The sequence below is a fragment of the Lepidochelys olivacea genome (assembly GCF_965140295.1).
Source record: "Lepidochelys olivacea isolate rLepOli2 genome assembly, chromosome: 4".
NCBI classification, from domain to species: Eukaryota; Metazoa; Chordata; order Testudines; family Cheloniidae; genus Lepidochelys; species Lepidochelys olivacea.
Window position 1 is genome coordinate 24,843,435 of NC_140414.1, and position 17,358 is coordinate 24,860,792.

The 17,358-nt window shown below is 39.8% G+C and overlaps 1 protein-coding gene across 5 annotated transcripts in view; it reads left to right on the forward strand.

Annotated features, from left to right (window-relative positions):
* ARHGAP24 (Rho GTPase activating protein 24) overlaps positions 1-17,358 on the forward strand; it is a 352,414-nt gene that overhangs the window by 41,100 nt on the left and 293,956 nt on the right. For 4 of the 5 annotated variants that reach the window (XM_084625625.1, XM_084625624.1, XM_084625622.1 and 1 more), the window contains exon 2: positions 7,877-8,076. The exons of the other annotated variant lie outside the window; for it this stretch is intronic. In XM_084625625.1, the coding sequence (XP_084481751.1) occupies positions 7,897-8,076 (180 nt within the window). In that variant the 5' untranslated portion in view covers positions 7,877-7,896. The remainder of the gene's footprint in view (positions 1-7,876; positions 8,077-17,358) is intronic. 5 annotated transcript variants of the gene reach the window in all.

The window sequence follows — 17,358 nt, forward strand, 5'->3', positions numbered from 1 at the left end:
TGTTCCACTCTGCATAAATTAAGTTATTGGAGCAAGGAGCTTGGGCCTCTTACACCCTGAGTGAGTGCCCTAACTCCCCTGGGCTGTAAATAGAAGCCTAAATCCTGTTGACTTTCAATGAGATTAATGTTCCTAAGTATAGATGAGTGAAATTTTTCAGGTGAGTAGTCTGTTGAAAAATACTGTTCTGGTCAACCTGAAACTATTCATGAATTTGACACAAATTTTCTGAATATTTTCAGTCCATTTTTTTCGGGGCTTCGGTATCATTCACAAAACAGTTGGAGGAGGAGATACTGGTGGTAGTGGTAGCCCTGCTGTCGTCATTCATAGTGGTAATTCATTGTCATTCATAATTACAAGAAATAGTCAATGGTTGAGAGAGAGAGGGGGAGAGAGAGAGTGAAAATGAGACGAAGTGCCTATATCACCTTTGAAAATTACTTGAGTCTTGTTACACTGAGCAGAACAATGCCTAAATACCCTTACAAATCTGGGCCTAAGTACTGTTTTCTAAATTGACCGAGGCTTCAAAGTCATGTAAGCACTTTTAAAAATCTAAAGCTATAGCTACATATGTTCTTCTATAGTAAAGCTTGTCTTTCTCTCTCTCTCGGTCTCTTTATAGTAAAACCTGTCTTTCTTTTTTGGTCTAGGAATCTTTTCAAATGTGTATATACATAAATGACATTCAGGCAGAGTTTTGGGGTCTAATATTGGGCAATGTCTGTACCACACAATTAAGAGGCATTTCCCAAATAATCTCTGCCTGGCAAAAGACCTTGGTACAGGCACAAAGTATTGGTCCTAGTCTCGTAAGAGAGAACTGTACGAGCAAGTACAATTCCTAAATATTTATGGAGGTGTGTAGGAGGCAAGTGTAAGGGTGAAGATGCTGGCATGAGGCAAAAGGAAAGGCAGGAAAGAGGTATATAATAATAGCATTTGTATGGGGTTTTCACAGCTAGAAATGGCTGTGCAAACATGAACAAATGTAACATAAAATAGAGGAATTATATTACTTGTGACTGCTAGGATGACATAACAGATATTCCCTGGTTCTCTCAGATATGTAAAGGAAACCTCTGTGGCTTTTAACCAAGTGAAATGTTAATTCCATGAATACAAATTCATTTTTTCCTGGGCAGAGAACTGAAACGCCAGCTACAAAGCAATGGCACTGATTAGCTGGCTTCCTCAGTGGAAAGACACACATCTCAGCTTTTAAAAACATTGACTACACTGTCTCCAAAATACGAACATGGAAATCTCAGTGTCAGTGTGGCTAATATTTTATACGATCGAGGCAATGACAATTTCCAATTAGATAGTTGAATACCCAAATTTGCTGATATGTAACTTTTTTAACTGAGAAGGGATCATCTTAGTTCCGTGATCAAAGTAGCAGAAAATGAATCAACATTAAACATAATTAGCATTAAATATGACAAAAATATATACACTGACTTTTTTATTTAAAAAGATGTGAGCTGTAAACTTAATGTTTACAATGTTTTCCTTTGGACAAGAGTAATGTGCTGTTGCTTTTGCTGTTACTTGGCTCTTACCTTATAGGTATATACACAAACACTGTAAAATAACAGTTTCAGTAGAGATGGGTTGAACTAAAACATTCACCAGTAGGTGCTCCTACCCCAAACACCCACACATCAGTAGATACACCAGTTTTCCTCTGTATCCACACTACTACAGGTCTGACCTCTGTAATGCATATCACTGCGTTGGCCGATTTGTACTTTCAGTGATACCATGTCATTTCCAGACTTGGTACTTTGCTGAGGGCAGTATTTACTGTAAGAATGAGATGAATTTAACGTGTAATGTAAGTAGCAAACAATCCCATCTCCTTCCCTCCTCCACCCCAATAGCCACAAGCCTCACTCTTTCCAGAGCTTGCTTGCTCCTTCATTTTTGAACAGTCCTGTTTCCCCACTGCAGTGTTTGCATTGGATTCTTCTCTCCTTTTACAAAAAGGCCGTTCTGTCTTTACTCATCCTTCAGGATGTCAGTTAAATAGCAGTTCCAATTTGATTTGCCCAGGGGCCACTTAATTTCAGCAGGATTTTGTTTCTTCTCAGCTGTTGTCAAACTAAAATTTCTCTGGGCATATTTTTTAGCCATTATAATTTGTAACACACCATCCCATTGGGAAATTTTACACCAAGTGTGGAAAGCCTGACTATGACCCTGAACTGCTGTACAAAAGATGAAGGAAGAATTCCTGTTTTCATTTTGTGAGAGAGCAGACTGTCCAGTTACATTCTCAGCGGTGCATTATTCAAGAAACCTGGTGACATCCATGCTCAGATGAACTTTGCTATCACACTTTGATAAGAAAGAGTAACACAAAAATTATTTCTCTATGTACAGCAATGATCTTCTGAGATTGTGCCTGCCAGCTCTAATCCATTCATGTGTTAATGAAGTCAGCAAACATTAAGTGTTCACAATACAGCATGTACACATCAAATTGTCCTTCTGAGGGGGGGGAATGGTGACTCTTCCTCCATATACTGTATGACACATGATAAACAAGATCAAGAGGCTTTTCAGTGTCTTCAGACCTTCCGACGCAGCCTATCCTAATGGTTAGGGTAGGGATCTGGGAATCAGGACATCTAGTTTCTGTTCCTGAGGCTGCCTCTGACTTGTTCTCTGACCTTTGGCAAATCAATTAACTGCTCTATGCTTCAGTTCACCAGACTTTGCAGATGTTCTGAATTTCCCCCGCTGGCCATCCCACGTGAGACCTGAAATATTTTTCTGCATGTCATTTGGACCTCCAGTTACTAGGGCTTATCATTCTGGCAGCTTTGTATGTGGCTGAAGCTGCTTCTTCAGGCTCTCACTGCCAATGTCCTGCTGTATGTATTTTCGTTCAGCACAGTGGGTTATATAGAACAAGTAATTTGAGCGAAACCTAGAGAGCAGGAGGAAGATGAGGTAACCATCAGTTCCCACTGCCTCAATTGCCCCTCCCCTCTTCTAAACACAGAAGAAGTATCTGCCCTACCCCACAATTAAATATTATATAATGAGGAAGGTGGGTAAAGAACATGAGATAGGATGGGAGTGGGGAGATGGATGCCCCCTGTCCAACCAATAATAATCAAAAGCAGACCAGGAGTAGTTGTTCCTCTGTAAATTCCTCTTCACGGTCCAGAAAATCCTCCTTTGTGGTGGGACATTTTGTAGTCAACATTGACTCAGGGAGTGCATGTCACATACTCTACAAATCATACTTGCAAAGAGTTATATAGGTAAGTTTTTAGCAGTTTTGCTAGTCATCTACAAACAGAGCCCCTCTTAAAAAGAACAGGAGTACTTGTGGCACCTTAGAGACTAACAAATTTATTAGAGCATAAGCTTACGTGGGCTACAACCCACGTCATTGGATGCATTGAATGGAACATATAGTAAGAAGATATATATATATATATATATACACACACACATACAGAGAAGGTGGAAGTTGCCATACAAACTGTAAGAGGCTAATTAATTAAGATGAGCTATTATCAGCAGGAGAAAAAAACTTTTTTGTAGTGATAATCAAGATGGCCCATTTAGACAGTTGACAAGAAGGTGTGAGGATACTTAACATGGGGAAATAGATTCAAATGACCCAGCCGCTCCCAGTCTCTATTCAAACGCAAGTTAATGGTATAGAGTTTGCATATTAATTCAAGCTCAGCAGTGTCTTGTTGGAGTCTGTTTTTTGAAGCTTTTCTGTTGCAGAATTGCCACCCTTAAGTCTTTTACTGAGTAGCCAGAGAAGTTGAAGTGTTCTCCTACCAGTTTTTGAATGTTATGATTCCTGATGTCAGCTCCTCTTGACTCATACCAGTGCAGTGGAGCTAGCAAGTGACAGAGAGACCTATGGTGTGTGCTTTCTAGTGGTCAGAAAACTCTCTGTAACCAATTAGGCACATTTAGTCCCAGCTGGTTGTACCCCTACTATGGTCACAGTGCTGAAAAACAAACATTTGTCTTCTGAATTTTAAAAAAAAAGAAGGACCCGGTGGAAAGGACAGCAAAAGTTAACCTCCATCATCATAATCATCAGGGCAAATCCCAAAAGGATGTAGCTTCCTTTCACACTGAAGGCCACCTGAATCAATCTCTAGCTTGGTCTGGCTGGATGTACTCCTGTTCTTTTTGCGGATACAGACTAACATGGCTGCTACTCTGAAACCGGTCTGTTATTGGCAGTCTGACCAATGTGATCAGCCATGTGATCGCTGACCGTCTAGTGGCATTCCTTGGTAAACACACTTGTAGTTGACTTGTTTTCCATCTTAATAATATGTCTCTATCAAGAGCCTCTGAAGCAAAACCATTGCTGCTGAAGGCAATCGGTAGGATCTGTTATGAATATCCTCAGTGTTGATTTTTGCCAAGCCACTTAATATGGAGCAACTGACGAAGACAATGAGAATCAAAAATATCAATCCATTGCTTTTCAGCCTTCCCCAGTGCCTGTGTTTGCACAGCTGTACGGTAGAGCAGGTATAACCATAGTTCTCCAGATCAACAGCTGCGTAGTGAGCTTCATCCTGATGTCCCTGCAACACTTGCTTGATGGGCCTCTAGGATTTTTCCCAAGTTTTTGACAGTTGCCACTTGTTCAATGTTCTGTCCAGACAGGTTAACACTGAGCTGGCTGTAATCTAAAAATGGATAGTAATGGACAAGGAATTAATTTTCTCTAGAATAATAACCAGACCAATGTATGCTGCTTTTTGCCTAACCAGATTGGTCACCACCTGCAGCAATTCACCAAACAGTTACAGCTAAGGTGAGCACTGCACCATTCAGGAGGAGCATCCAAAGGGCAGTTCCTTGGATCCTGAGCCCATTCTATGCAGGGTTGGTCTCTGGCTGTCAAGAGCCTGACATGGCAGTTGAGGACCAGCAAGAATGTAGGATCTGGTACTGTATCTAACTGAAAAGGCAGGTGGTGTTTTAAGAACTTGGAATGTTTTACTAAAACTGTGAAAAATTTCAGCTAGAACCACGAGTGGACCTGAAACCAGCTGGTTTCTAGACAAACCTGTCAACGATGGCTCACGCTCATGAAAATGTGGTGGATTGGGACTTGATGCTGTTTGGGCCCATCCTCTCTCCAGGCATTTTGTGGCTACTAAGTGCTACATTTTATGAGAAATGCCTGTTGAATATACAGATAACTGGTTGGTGGAGAGCGAAAGTTTCTCCGCTATCACTGTCAGGTGGAAACAGTAACGCTCCCCCAACCCTCTGGAAAAGAAAATTAAGGGAACGGTCTAAAGACCCTAGGGAGAAGGTTGCATGCCCCATTAGGCAGGGGGAAAAGGGAATGAAGTATGACCAGCAGTGGTTGGTAGAGATTGGGTCTGTGACATGGAGAAAAAGAGCAGCTGGTGAATGTGTGGGAGCATTTCTTAGTTGTATATTCTTTACAACCCCATATCTCCAGGCAAACCCAAGAGGGTTCACTAATAGACAGCCCCAATGAATGGAGTGTACAGGATTTGTTCAGATCTAGTAATTACCTAAATTGGAACTTGGCCAGGACAACTGGGCAGATTCTTTCAGAAAACAAGTTTTATGTTTCATTCAGAAGATGGGTTTTCAGAAATACTCTTATTTTGTTTATTTAGAAAATGCCATGGCTTTCTGCCTCATGTCTCACAATGGCAAGACAGAGAGTTGGTTATCTTGAGATAAACAACACATGACCAAGTATGGGATTATGTCCTCTTCGCACTTCTCTGCTGTCTGTATCAGTGCCAACACCCGGTCTTCCTGCCGTTTATTTTTGTGATGGTGCTGAAGCAGCTGTGAAAACAACTAGTGAGAGTAAGCCAACTCTTGGGTTTCTGATTCAAAATCTGGATTGTAGTTTTCAGGTTTGGAGAGTAAAGGAGAAATGTAGAACAATAAGACCCTTTGTAAATTTGGTCTCATGGGATTGCGTGTAATGGTTCAATTGCCAAAAACAAGTCAGCTGACTCGCATTTCTACTAATTTCATGTGAGAAAATGGTTTGAAGAGTGAGGGAATTGGGGGGAAGCAACTAATTTTGTATTACACTCCTTCAGAGATGTAGCTGTCAATATATTTTTAAACAAAAAGAATATATCATACCAATGAATATTTTACCTGAAAGGATGTTCTCTCTTTTTTTTAAAAAAAAAAGAACATTGTTTACTCCCAAGCACCTCATTTACTTTAGTATTATGTGAATAATTTAATGTATACATGATATCTAGCAAAAACACACAGATCAATAAACATTCTTCGTGGCCCGCTAACTGAAATCCAGATACCTACTGCATGTACATTGATGCCAGTGCCAATGTAGCCAGGTGGTCACCCGCTCCAGCCTTCAAGGGCTAAAACAGCCCAGGAGAGGGCTGTGGCTGGGAGCAAGCAGTTCCCAGGCTGATTGGGGAAGTAGGCTCAACTGTGGCCACACCCCAATCAGGGCTCAGCGGGCCCTTATAAGAGGGCAGTGGGTCAGGAGCAGACTGAGTTTCCTCTAGCTGTGGAGGGAGACAGGTCTGGCTGCTGGGGAGCGAACTGGGGTACCTGAGGTGAAGCAGGGCTGGTTTTATTCTCTGACTTCTGATTTATTTGATGATCCATTTCTTAACTTCCTAAAAAGCAAAACAGGTGCCTTTTTGATGACTGACCTGTCTTTGTCCTAGTCATGGCACTGTATATTACTGTATTAGTTAAGGGTTTGCCCTTTTATATAAGGGGCTGTATGGGGTTTGATCTCATTTTAGGCTGTTTCAGTACATGTGGTTTTGCATCCTTGAGTTTCACTTGATAATTTGGGTGTATTTGAACCCAGTACATTGAAGGTTGGAAAAAATAAGCTTCATGAGTTTGTTCAACTCCATGCATTGCATCTGGGTTAATGAGGAATTATTTGACCTTGAAAGCTTATCACATAAGCATATATTGCACATGCAAAATCAGTCTAGAAGATTCATGCCTATCCGGACACTGGAAAGTATGGTTTTAAGTTTTGACAAAGGTGTTGCAGGCTTTGAAAGAGTTTTACATGAAACTTTTCTAGGTTCATGTCCATGTTCAAACCCCAAAGTAGTCAAGTTTTTCATGACTTAAGGTTTAACTACAAAAGTTCTGCACTAATTGGAACATTTGATTACCGCCCTCCTCCCCACACACACACTCTCCCTCCTTTCCTTCCTCCAGTAGGGGATCTATTACATTATGTGGTAAACCTAGCAACAATTCTATTTTCTGTGTACTACACCTTTACATGTAAGAAGCCTTTCTTTGTTCGGGGGAAGGCTTTGATGGAACAGAGGACCTTATAGCATGAGACACGATCATCTTTCTCTGTCATGGAGATTTTATGTTGGTTCTTTTTTTGTTGCTTCCCTTTAAACTAAGGGCTTGTCAACACAGGGAATTATTCTGGAAAAGCTATTGTGCTTTAAACTCACATCTTCCCTTAATCCAAATGAACTGTCGAGTAGGAATAAGTCCTAAATCATCTAGATTGAAGGGGCATGTTTTGCTTGTTGTGAATGGAAATATATATTGCGTTGTACGTGAAAAGTTGTTTTGTTTCTCTCCCTGCTTATTTGCTGTTTAACATGGAATTTACTTTTCATGAAACTTTGGAAGCCAGATTATACTCTCCCAGATGACTGACACTGGCATGAAAATAAACAGGTGGATAGTAAAAGCTCTTGTAGGGCATTTTTGTTGTTGGGGCTTATTTGTTTTCTAGCTATGTTGAAAATTGGCAGGTTGCTACTTCTGCCCCCTCCTCCAAAAAGAGAATAATGTGGTTTCCTTTTTTTTTTCTTTTCCCTCTTTGTTGTCTAAACAGGAGAGTCTGTCGGCCTCATTATGGATGAGAACAATGGCTCTGCAGAGAGTCACCAGCTAAGCCAAGGACGGCACAATGCCATTAAGTGTGGGTGGCTGCGGAAGCAAGGAGGCTTTGTCAAGACTTGGCACACACGCTGGTTTGTTCTCAAGGGGGACCAGCTTTATTATTTCAAAGATGAAGATGAAACCAAACCTTTGGTAAGCGGGGGGAGCAGGAGGGTGGGAGGTGAGATAGGGAACTGAAAGAATACTGGCAGAATTTGATGCAATTGGAAGAAACAGGCACCCCAATCTGGGTTGCCTTGTTTGGTTTTTGTTTAGAGGGCTGGCTTAGGCATTTGGCACACAAAACAGTACTTGTCTTATTTAAATAAATATATGGCTTCCCTCAGATGCTTGGGTCCCAGAGGGTTTGTCTATGCTGCAATAAAATACCACGGCTGGCCTGTGTCGGCTGACTTGACCTTGCAGGGCTCGGGCTGCAGGGCTGTAAAATTACAGGATAGATCTCCTGGGAGGCTAGGTCCCAGAGCCCAGGCTCTGGCCCAAGCTTGAATATCTACACTGCAAATTTATAGACCCACAGCCCAAGCCCGAGTCAGCTGACACAGGCTAGCCATGGGTGTTTTATTGCGGTGTAGACATACCCTAAGACAGATTTTCTTCCTCAGACCATTTTAAAAGTTGCCTACTGTGAGACAAGTCGCAGTAGCAAATTCCTGCTTTTTTTCAAATCAATGAAAGGTACTTATTTGAGATAAGGTGGATAAGTAAACTATTGTGTATGTAGCTTGCTTGTTACTTAAAGGAGTAGCCATATGGATTTCCCCAGCCTTCAGAGTCACAATCATACAACATGTAAACTCACATTTACCAACAACCATAATGTATAATTGTCATAAATATAAAGGGAAGGGTAAACCCCTTTGAAATCCCTCCTGGCCAGGGGAAAGCTCCTCTCACCTGTAAAGGGTTAAGAAGCTAAAGGTAACCTCGCTGGCACCTGACCAAAATGACCAATGAGGAGACAAGATACTTTCAAAAGCTGGGAGGAGGGAGAGAAACAAAGGGTCTGTGTGTCTGTCTATGCTGGTTTCTGCTGGGGATAGACCAGGAATGGAGTCTTAGAACTTTTAGTAAGTAATCTAGCTAGGTATGTGTTAGATTATGATTTCTTTAAATGGCTGAGAAAAGAATTGTGCTGAATAGAATAACTATTTCTGTCTGTGTATCTTTTTTGTAACTTAAGGTTTTGCCTAGAGGGGTTCTCTATGTTTTTGAATCTAATTACCCTGTAAGATATCTACCATCCTGATTTTACAGGGGGGATTTCTTTATTTCTATTTACTTCTATTTTTATTAAAAGTCTTCTGGTAAGAAAACTGAATGCTTTTTCATTGTTCTCAGATCCAAGGGTTTGGGTCTGTGGTCACCTATGCAAATTGGTGAGGCTTTTTATCCAACATTTCCCAGGAAAGGGGGGGTGCAAGTGTTGGGAGGATTGTTCATTGTTCTTAAGATCCAAGGGTCTGGGTCTGTAGTCACCTAGGCAAAGTGGTGAGGCTTTTTACCAAACCTTGTCCAGGAAGTGGGGTGCAAGGTTTGGGAAGTATTTTGGGGGGAAAGACGCATCCAAACAGCTCTTCCCCAGTAACCAGTGTTAGTTTGGTGGTGGTAGCGGCCAATCCAAGGACAACGGGTGGAATATTTTGTACCTTGGGGAAGTTTTGACCTAAGCTGGTCAAGATAAGCTTAGGAGGTTTTTTTCATGCAGGTCACCACATCTGTACCCTAGAGTTCAGAGTGGGGGAGGAACCTTGACAATAATAAACTGCACTCTGGAATATGCTCAAAATTTACTGTTCCTTAATGGTCATTTATTTTCCTATTTACTTACTACTTTTATAGGCCTGTTTTATGGCTACAAATCTCCAAAGTGCCATAAGAAAAGAGTAAATAACTCTGCCTCCCTCCCAGCTCAGGGCGCAAACCCGGGCATCTGTGATATTAAGTTATTGCAAACAGAAGAACAATGTTGTAGTATATATGGTCTTAATTTTCTGAGGCCCTGAGCACCTCACAGCTCCCCCTGACTTGAGATCGTGTTCTGTATGATGAGCACTTCTGTTAATTATATCCCACATTTATACATATAGACATGTACACTTATGCTCATATTTTTCACACATGGTATAATGCTTAAGATCAGTTTAAATACAGTGTGTGTTTATATAGATTTTTTTCATAGTGTGTTATCGTTAATTCAAAGGTTAGTACTGACCATCATCTAGTCTGGCATCCTGTATTACATGGGCTATAGAATTTCACCAGTAATTCCTACATCAACCCGTAATTCCTACATCAACCCCATAACTTGGGTTAGAACTAGAGCATATCTTTCAGAGAGACAGCAAGTCTTGATTCAGGTGTTCTAAAGGAAGTTTCCTGTTGTATAAACCTCAAGAAATGTAAGGTTTAAGTTAAGGCCCATAGTGCAGCAGTTTATTCTCCTTAAATAACCCTTGGTTTCTAATTTGTTTAATTTACACGTTTTAGTTATTTCATATTTCACTAAATACCCTTTTAAAATTCATATTTACAGCCTCTCTGTATATCTTTCACTATACGCATTTTGAGATTTTAAATACAAGTTGCATCTCTATTGACCTTTGTGCGTTTCTGGAAGGCAAACAAGAAACCATTTAATGAAATTGCTACAAACTGAATGATGTTTAAGGAAAGTAGGCTATTCTGTGCCTGAATACAAATCTTAATAATCTGTCTTCCCTAGTTAGTTACTTTTCTCCATCAGACCCTGTCTTGCATAGTTCTTTGTTTTGATGCAGCACTTAAATGAGCAGCCTGATTCTGTACTCGTTTATACTTTCCGAATGAAAATGCAAAAGCAACTTCCAAACAGATATACAGAATCTTCTTCTAGTCTTTTCTTTCTCCTATTTTGAGGTTCCCTCCATGACTTCTGTGACCATGCAGTATTTGGTTTTGACTCTGTCTCTGAGGATGGAAAAATTACTCCTATGAACTCCTCTAACTTAATTTCTCCTAAGTTACGTTATATTTTATTGCATCTGAAATGATCCCAGGTCCCTGGGTGCTGAGCACTGTCAATAAACCTTTTGTGCAGTCAGCAGATGGTTGTGTGTATCAGGAAGAATTACAATATTTGTTTAGAAAGAAACAAAAATTTATAGTTGGTCAAAGGAAAGGAGAGGTTGAGGAATAACGGCCAATGTAACGATTTGGCCAGGCCTAGAAGTAGCAAACTGACACCAAATTCTTGAGTCAGAGTATTAGCCAGCTTGCTAAAGTAATTGCATTAGCCAGAATTTTCAAACTTTGGTTTGCATATGTAGCCATCTAAATAAAAATGGCCTGACTTTCATAGGTGTTCAGCACGCTCACCTCAGTAGTTAGGGCACTAGCTTGTGAGTCAGAAGACAAAAATTCAGTTCCCTGTTTTGCCCCAGACTCTTTGTGTGTGACTTCAGATGAGTCACTTGGTCTCTCTGGGCCTCAGTTCTCCATTTGTCAAATGGGAATAATAGTACTGCCTTACCTTACAGGTGTGCTGTCAGGATAAATACATTGAAGATAGTGAGATGCTCAGATACCATGATGGAGGGACCACATAATTACCTAAGAGAGCTAGACTTAAGTGAGAACTATAAATTCTCAGTTGTTCTGAAAATTAAGCCACTTATGCAGATGCCTAAAGGTAGGCTCCAAAATCTGTTCAGGCATTCATTTCTGAAAATTCTGGCCACTTGACCAGATCCTCGGCCAGTGTACATCAGCATTGTTCCACTGATTCCACTGGATCTGTGCAAATGCACCCTATCCCAGGATCTAGTCCCCTATCTTCAACACACAGTTAGTGAGCCATAAGAAATCAGTATATTTGGCAGTATCATTTATTGTTCTGTCAGTATACCATTGTTTAGAATTTGCTATCTGAAGTCATTTTAATCTGTGTAGACCAACCAAAGTGTCATATCATGTAGCAAAATCCAAGTAGTCTCAAACATGGCTAATTCTAGATACTCACTGATGTAATTTCTATAATAAGCTCCTCTTTCTTATAAAGAGACCAATCCTGCAAATCCCACCCCTCTAGAACTACAGCTGACTTTTCTCACCCAGAGCATACAATATTTTTGAGTGAACCAGGGCTACGTTCTAAGGAGAGTGTTGCTATTTAAACGTAAGAAAAAATGGTGCCATATTGTATTCACAGTTATATTTGCATAAATATAATAAGCTACTAAAGAGAGGTGAATTCTTATTACATGTAGACTTTTCACACTCACAGGCAGTCAATTCCTCTTTTATGGATGCAAAATTTAAAGGACTCTCTGACAACAAAATATATTTAGAAATAAGGACACTTTAGTGTTCTCTACATTTATTCCCTCTATTCACTGATAAAATAAGAAAAACTGGATTTTTTTCTGTATCTGTTTTGTAGAACTGAAGCCCTAAAAAGGTCATGCCTTTACACGATCATCTAAAAAACACTAACCACAATATTTCAGGACACAGAGCTTTACTGGGCTGCTAGCTGAAGGCAGTAATAGTTGTGATAAGGCCACACAGCTTTACATGGGCAGTTATTCAGTGCGCTAAAGCATCAATAAGTGCATTAAATAGTGAGAGGCCATAAAGTATGTAGTGTGTCTCAATGGCTACTAGAGCTTCTTAACTTTTATATGTGAAAGAAATCTGTAAGTTTGATTCTGAAACCTTTGGTGCTTCTAATTGAGCTCCTTTTGAGTTTGTTGCCTAAAAGTCATCAGTAATTATTAAAACATCCTATGATAGATGTAGGAGGGAAAAAATCTTCAGAAGTATGACTTGTTTAAAACCCCCATCAATAGTTATGGGAAACTAGTGGACCAGACCAAATTAGGGCTGTTCCAATACCCACTTTGTTGCAGTTTTGAAATATTTCTGAAGCAAATGAGAATGCTGAAAGGTATCCTGGATTTGATGCCTCAACTGTAACATGTAGTACAATATTCTCATTTAGCTACATAGGAAAGTTATACTGTATGCATTCTGGTATCAAAATTCCCATGACTGTCTGGGAACCCTAGTCTCTATGCTGAATTTGGGGCAGAGGCGTGAAGCAAACAACTTTACTTTGACCACTTACTGTCTGTTAAGTAACAATGCTGTTATGAGATGGAGAGCAGCAACTTCTAAAATGGATTTATCTAACTTTCTGGAGCCTATAATTAAGAAAACAAACACCTACTGAGAGGAATCCCAATGTGCTGATTTAAAGTTATTAACAGATTTTTAGGTTCATTCACACACACCACGACAACTCACTTAGAAAATACAACTAAGGAGGAGAACTAATTATTTTTCTTTTTATCTGTTTTCAGTCCAGATCATAGTGTTTGGGCTGGTGGGTGTGAGAAGAGGGAAAGGGTTTGTGAATGATGCAACTGCTTGGGCTGAGTCTCTCTCCCTGTGATGGGAAAAAAGATCAGGGTACGTTTATGGGTCCTGTTGGATAGCACATATAAGTGGTAATTAAAGGTTAGGCAAACATTCTTAGTGAACAATTTATTCAACACATTAAGCCCTGCAGCAGGTTGGCAGTGCTCCCTAGTACACTTGGTCTGATAGCTGGGAATGCACTGTCTGGGAAGACTAACTGCTCCAGGTGGCTTGTTAGGCACCTGGCAGAAGGGAACTCTCAGGGAGAGAAAGAATAAGGGGTTGGAACCCATTGGGGAGGAGCCTGAGTGGAAGTAGACTTGAGGAAAAGTATTCTTATTTGCTCATATTTTTGTCATTAAGGCAAACCCGTGAGGGGCTAAGTTTGTTTGGAGTTAGTTGGTTTGGGGAATCATTTGCAAACACTTCCATTTTTTTATAAGTTTATTTGCTATGAATGATTGTTGGGTGAGCGCTTTCTGCAGATATATTTGAGCTTATGTTTGTTTCCAAACTATTAATTTTGACAGTTACTGACTATTAGTTGTTTGTACTGCATGTGGAAGGGAAGAAAAGGATGAAGGGCATATTGTATGATATTGTTTCTATTTCCTGACTGGATAACTGAATCTTTATAAAAGGGTAAGCACTTGAGGTGCACATAGTGAAAAATTATTTGGGCACAAATACCTTTGTTAGCAGATAAGTATTGATAATTGCATAAAGAACAGCCATTTCCCAGTATTAGAATAATGACAACCTGTTCATTCAAAAGTTCATAAGGGAAGAACATGGCTTACTAACAAAGTAAAAATTTGGGAAAATATTGGCAAATAACTTTCCCTCCATTCACCCAGTACTAGTGTTAAACTGCCTGGGGGGTGCTATCCTCTTTTTTGTGCTTCTGTTCTGGTTTCTCTGCACTTAGGTTCTCCAGCTACTCCATTTTCTTTTTTTTTTAAAATATTAGCCAAATTAATCCTTAGTGTAACTCCTCTTGACTTACATAGTACATTATAATTTACCATTAAAAATCAACCGAACTCCACTGGACATGCTCAGGAAGCATGGATCCTTGATAAAGAAGCCTGTCTGAGTTTTACTGTCTACGTTCGTTCCTGAAGCCAGTATGGAGACCCATGATTGAGTTTACTATGAAGGTAGTCTGCCCTGCCCATTTCCTCTGATTTTCTTGTTGCTTTATTCATGCCTGGGGAACAGGCAAATCAGTCCTGTATCTCCTGCTGCATCTACTCAGGGTGCTGTCAAGTTCTACAGTCCTCCCGTGGAGAGTTGGCAGAAAATTTTCCAAAGCTCACCCCCTTAAAACAACTTATAAAGTTAACAATCTTCTGAAATGTGAAGATTTGAGCTGAAATTTTCAAGAGAATTTGCCAGTAGTGATTTTGCAGGTTTACAGGAATTGGCTGTTTAGTTATACCCTAAATTCAGCATATTTGCAGCAAAAACTATATCACAATTAGAAATCAGTTTCTTACTGTAGGGTAGCTTCGCAGCATTCCATAAATACAATGAAATTCTCTGCAATTATTTTGTCTTCAGATTTCCATTGTTTTTCATTAGGACATGATTAAATTTGATAGAAACTATGAAGGGGAAATTAGTTATCAGATCCACAGTAGCTGTAAGTAAATGTAGTAAAGCAATAGCTCTAATGTGTAAAGGAAAACCTTCCTTACTTTCCCAATAAAATTTACTATTAAAAATGTCAGCAACCTCAGGTATGAAGTTGGAAGGCAGTGGGGACTAGAGGAATGAGTAAATGGTTGGGAGTCAGGAGATTTTAATTCTAATCCTGGCTTTGCTGTTAGCTTTGTGACAGTAGTCACCTATCTCTGTTTCCTTGTCTATACAATGGAGATTGTACCAACTCAGGTACACGACAAGAATGACGGGACAATTAGTTAATGCCTGTTCAGTGCATTGACTATGCAGTTCATTATAAATGCCAAGTGTTATCTTTAGAAGTCTTTCAGTTGTGTGGGCAAATAATGTACATCTTATTTGTTCTGAACACAGGAATTGAAACCTCATGACAACTAAATAATAGTTATGATAAATGGCAGGAACGTGTCTGATTACATTGTGTCAGCTCCCCCGCTATTGTAAACCTATGTAGCTTCTTTGAAGTCACTGCAACATTGGCTGAAGGTCTGATTCAAAGTGTCCCCACAGATACATACAGATTACGTAGAAAGGATGAGGGAAAGGTGCAGTATACGACCCTTATTTTTCATAATCAAGTGCCATGAAATTTCATTGATTCTTTATTATCATCAAACACAACAGTCATTCCCTTATATTGTTTTATCAGAGTAGCAACTATCTTTTTGTGTGGTGCCTTGAAATATCTCAAAGGGCCTTAGGAAGACGGTGTTTTCACTTATTGAAGATGAAGGCAGGGATATAAATAGATTTAGTTATTTATTGGAGACAAAAATGAAAGGGCTAAAAAAAATGGATGCAGAGCAGATTAATACAATATGGAAGAATAACACCAGCTGGGGAGAGACAACTACATTTCTGATAATTCTGAATAATTTCTCATCTTGGAAATGATTCATTTTTTGGTTAACTTCCTAAGTCTTGTCGTTCTTGTATTCCTTGGCTTTTTGTGCTTTGAGATCCAGTCTTGTGCCATGTCTGAAGGTCAAATATCTTGCCAGAAAAGTGGGTAGCCAAAGAGATCAACATTTAACATTCTCCATTTCACAATACAGCTGTTGTTTGGATGCAACAGGCTTTTCCCTCTTCTACTCTGTTTTTGACAGAAAATGTTTTCCCAGCAATGTCTGAGTAGGCGATATCTGGATTCAAGACAGGGAGGAGAGGGGTGGTGCCTTCTGAGTGGTGGTGTTTTTGTAGTCTTGCAACTGGCAGTAAGAATCTTTGCAGTGTGATTTTTCTTACAGTAGTTTCACTATATATCACAAATGCTTAAGACTAGTTTTATTGAGTCAAGAAATCAGTCTCCTAGGGTGAAGTCAGGAATCTAAATGAAGCACTATTGACATAAGGGCATAAACAGTGATGGGCAAACTCATTTTGAACCCACTTCAGTATTTTGGGCTGGATTTTGGACTCTTACTTGTTTTATATCAAGACTAACTCCATTAAGTTGAAGGTCTTAATTCTGGGTTTTGGCCAGTAAAGGGAACCTAACAGGCATGAACTGGCCACCCAGGAATAACCAGTAGTGTAGGGGTGTGATCAGGTCGGGAGGGAGGGGGGGGAAATGTAGCAGAAATGTCTCTCTGATTATACTGAGCTGATGCAGCTGCACTTAGAGGTTTCTCTAGTTAATGCTGGGGATTGCGTCATCCCCATTAACTTCCAGGATCCAGGAGATGCAAAGGTGGTGCTCAACTACCCTCTTAAAATCAGGCCCCTTAAAATAGTTTCCAGTTGGGCCCTCAAAATCACGACTTGCTACTCACCCATACACAGGGAATCCACTTGTGCTAGTTGTGTAATATCTGTATAATCATATAACCGCAATACCACCAATACCTGGTGGTAATAACTTTGGATAGTTTCTTTTCTTTAGAAAGGTTGTGTATGTCAAAAATATACATAGTGGTGTTACCTAATACACACAAATGCTCTTTTAAGATAATTATAAGTGATGCTCTGTTTTGTTTTGTTTTTTTGTTTATATGATTGATGCAAATTTTGTGACCAGTTTATAGTTGTTGTAGTTTCACAGCTTTCTGACAGATTTCATGCAATTCAGGAAAAAGATTAGGAAGAATCTCTTGACTCTGGCATGTAAATAGAGACTTGTTGGATAGATTACATATAATAGAGAGAGAGAAATCCAACCCATGAGATTACAGAAACCAGGAAGTTCCAGCAAGATGTCTTGCAAATTGGATTTGGAAGTGGCTTATTTATGTATGAAATGAACTAAAGTGGAATTGAACATTTTCCAGGCAAGAAAACAAATGAGGGAGTCATACATCTCAAGAGGAGATTTCAAACTCTTTGTAATAG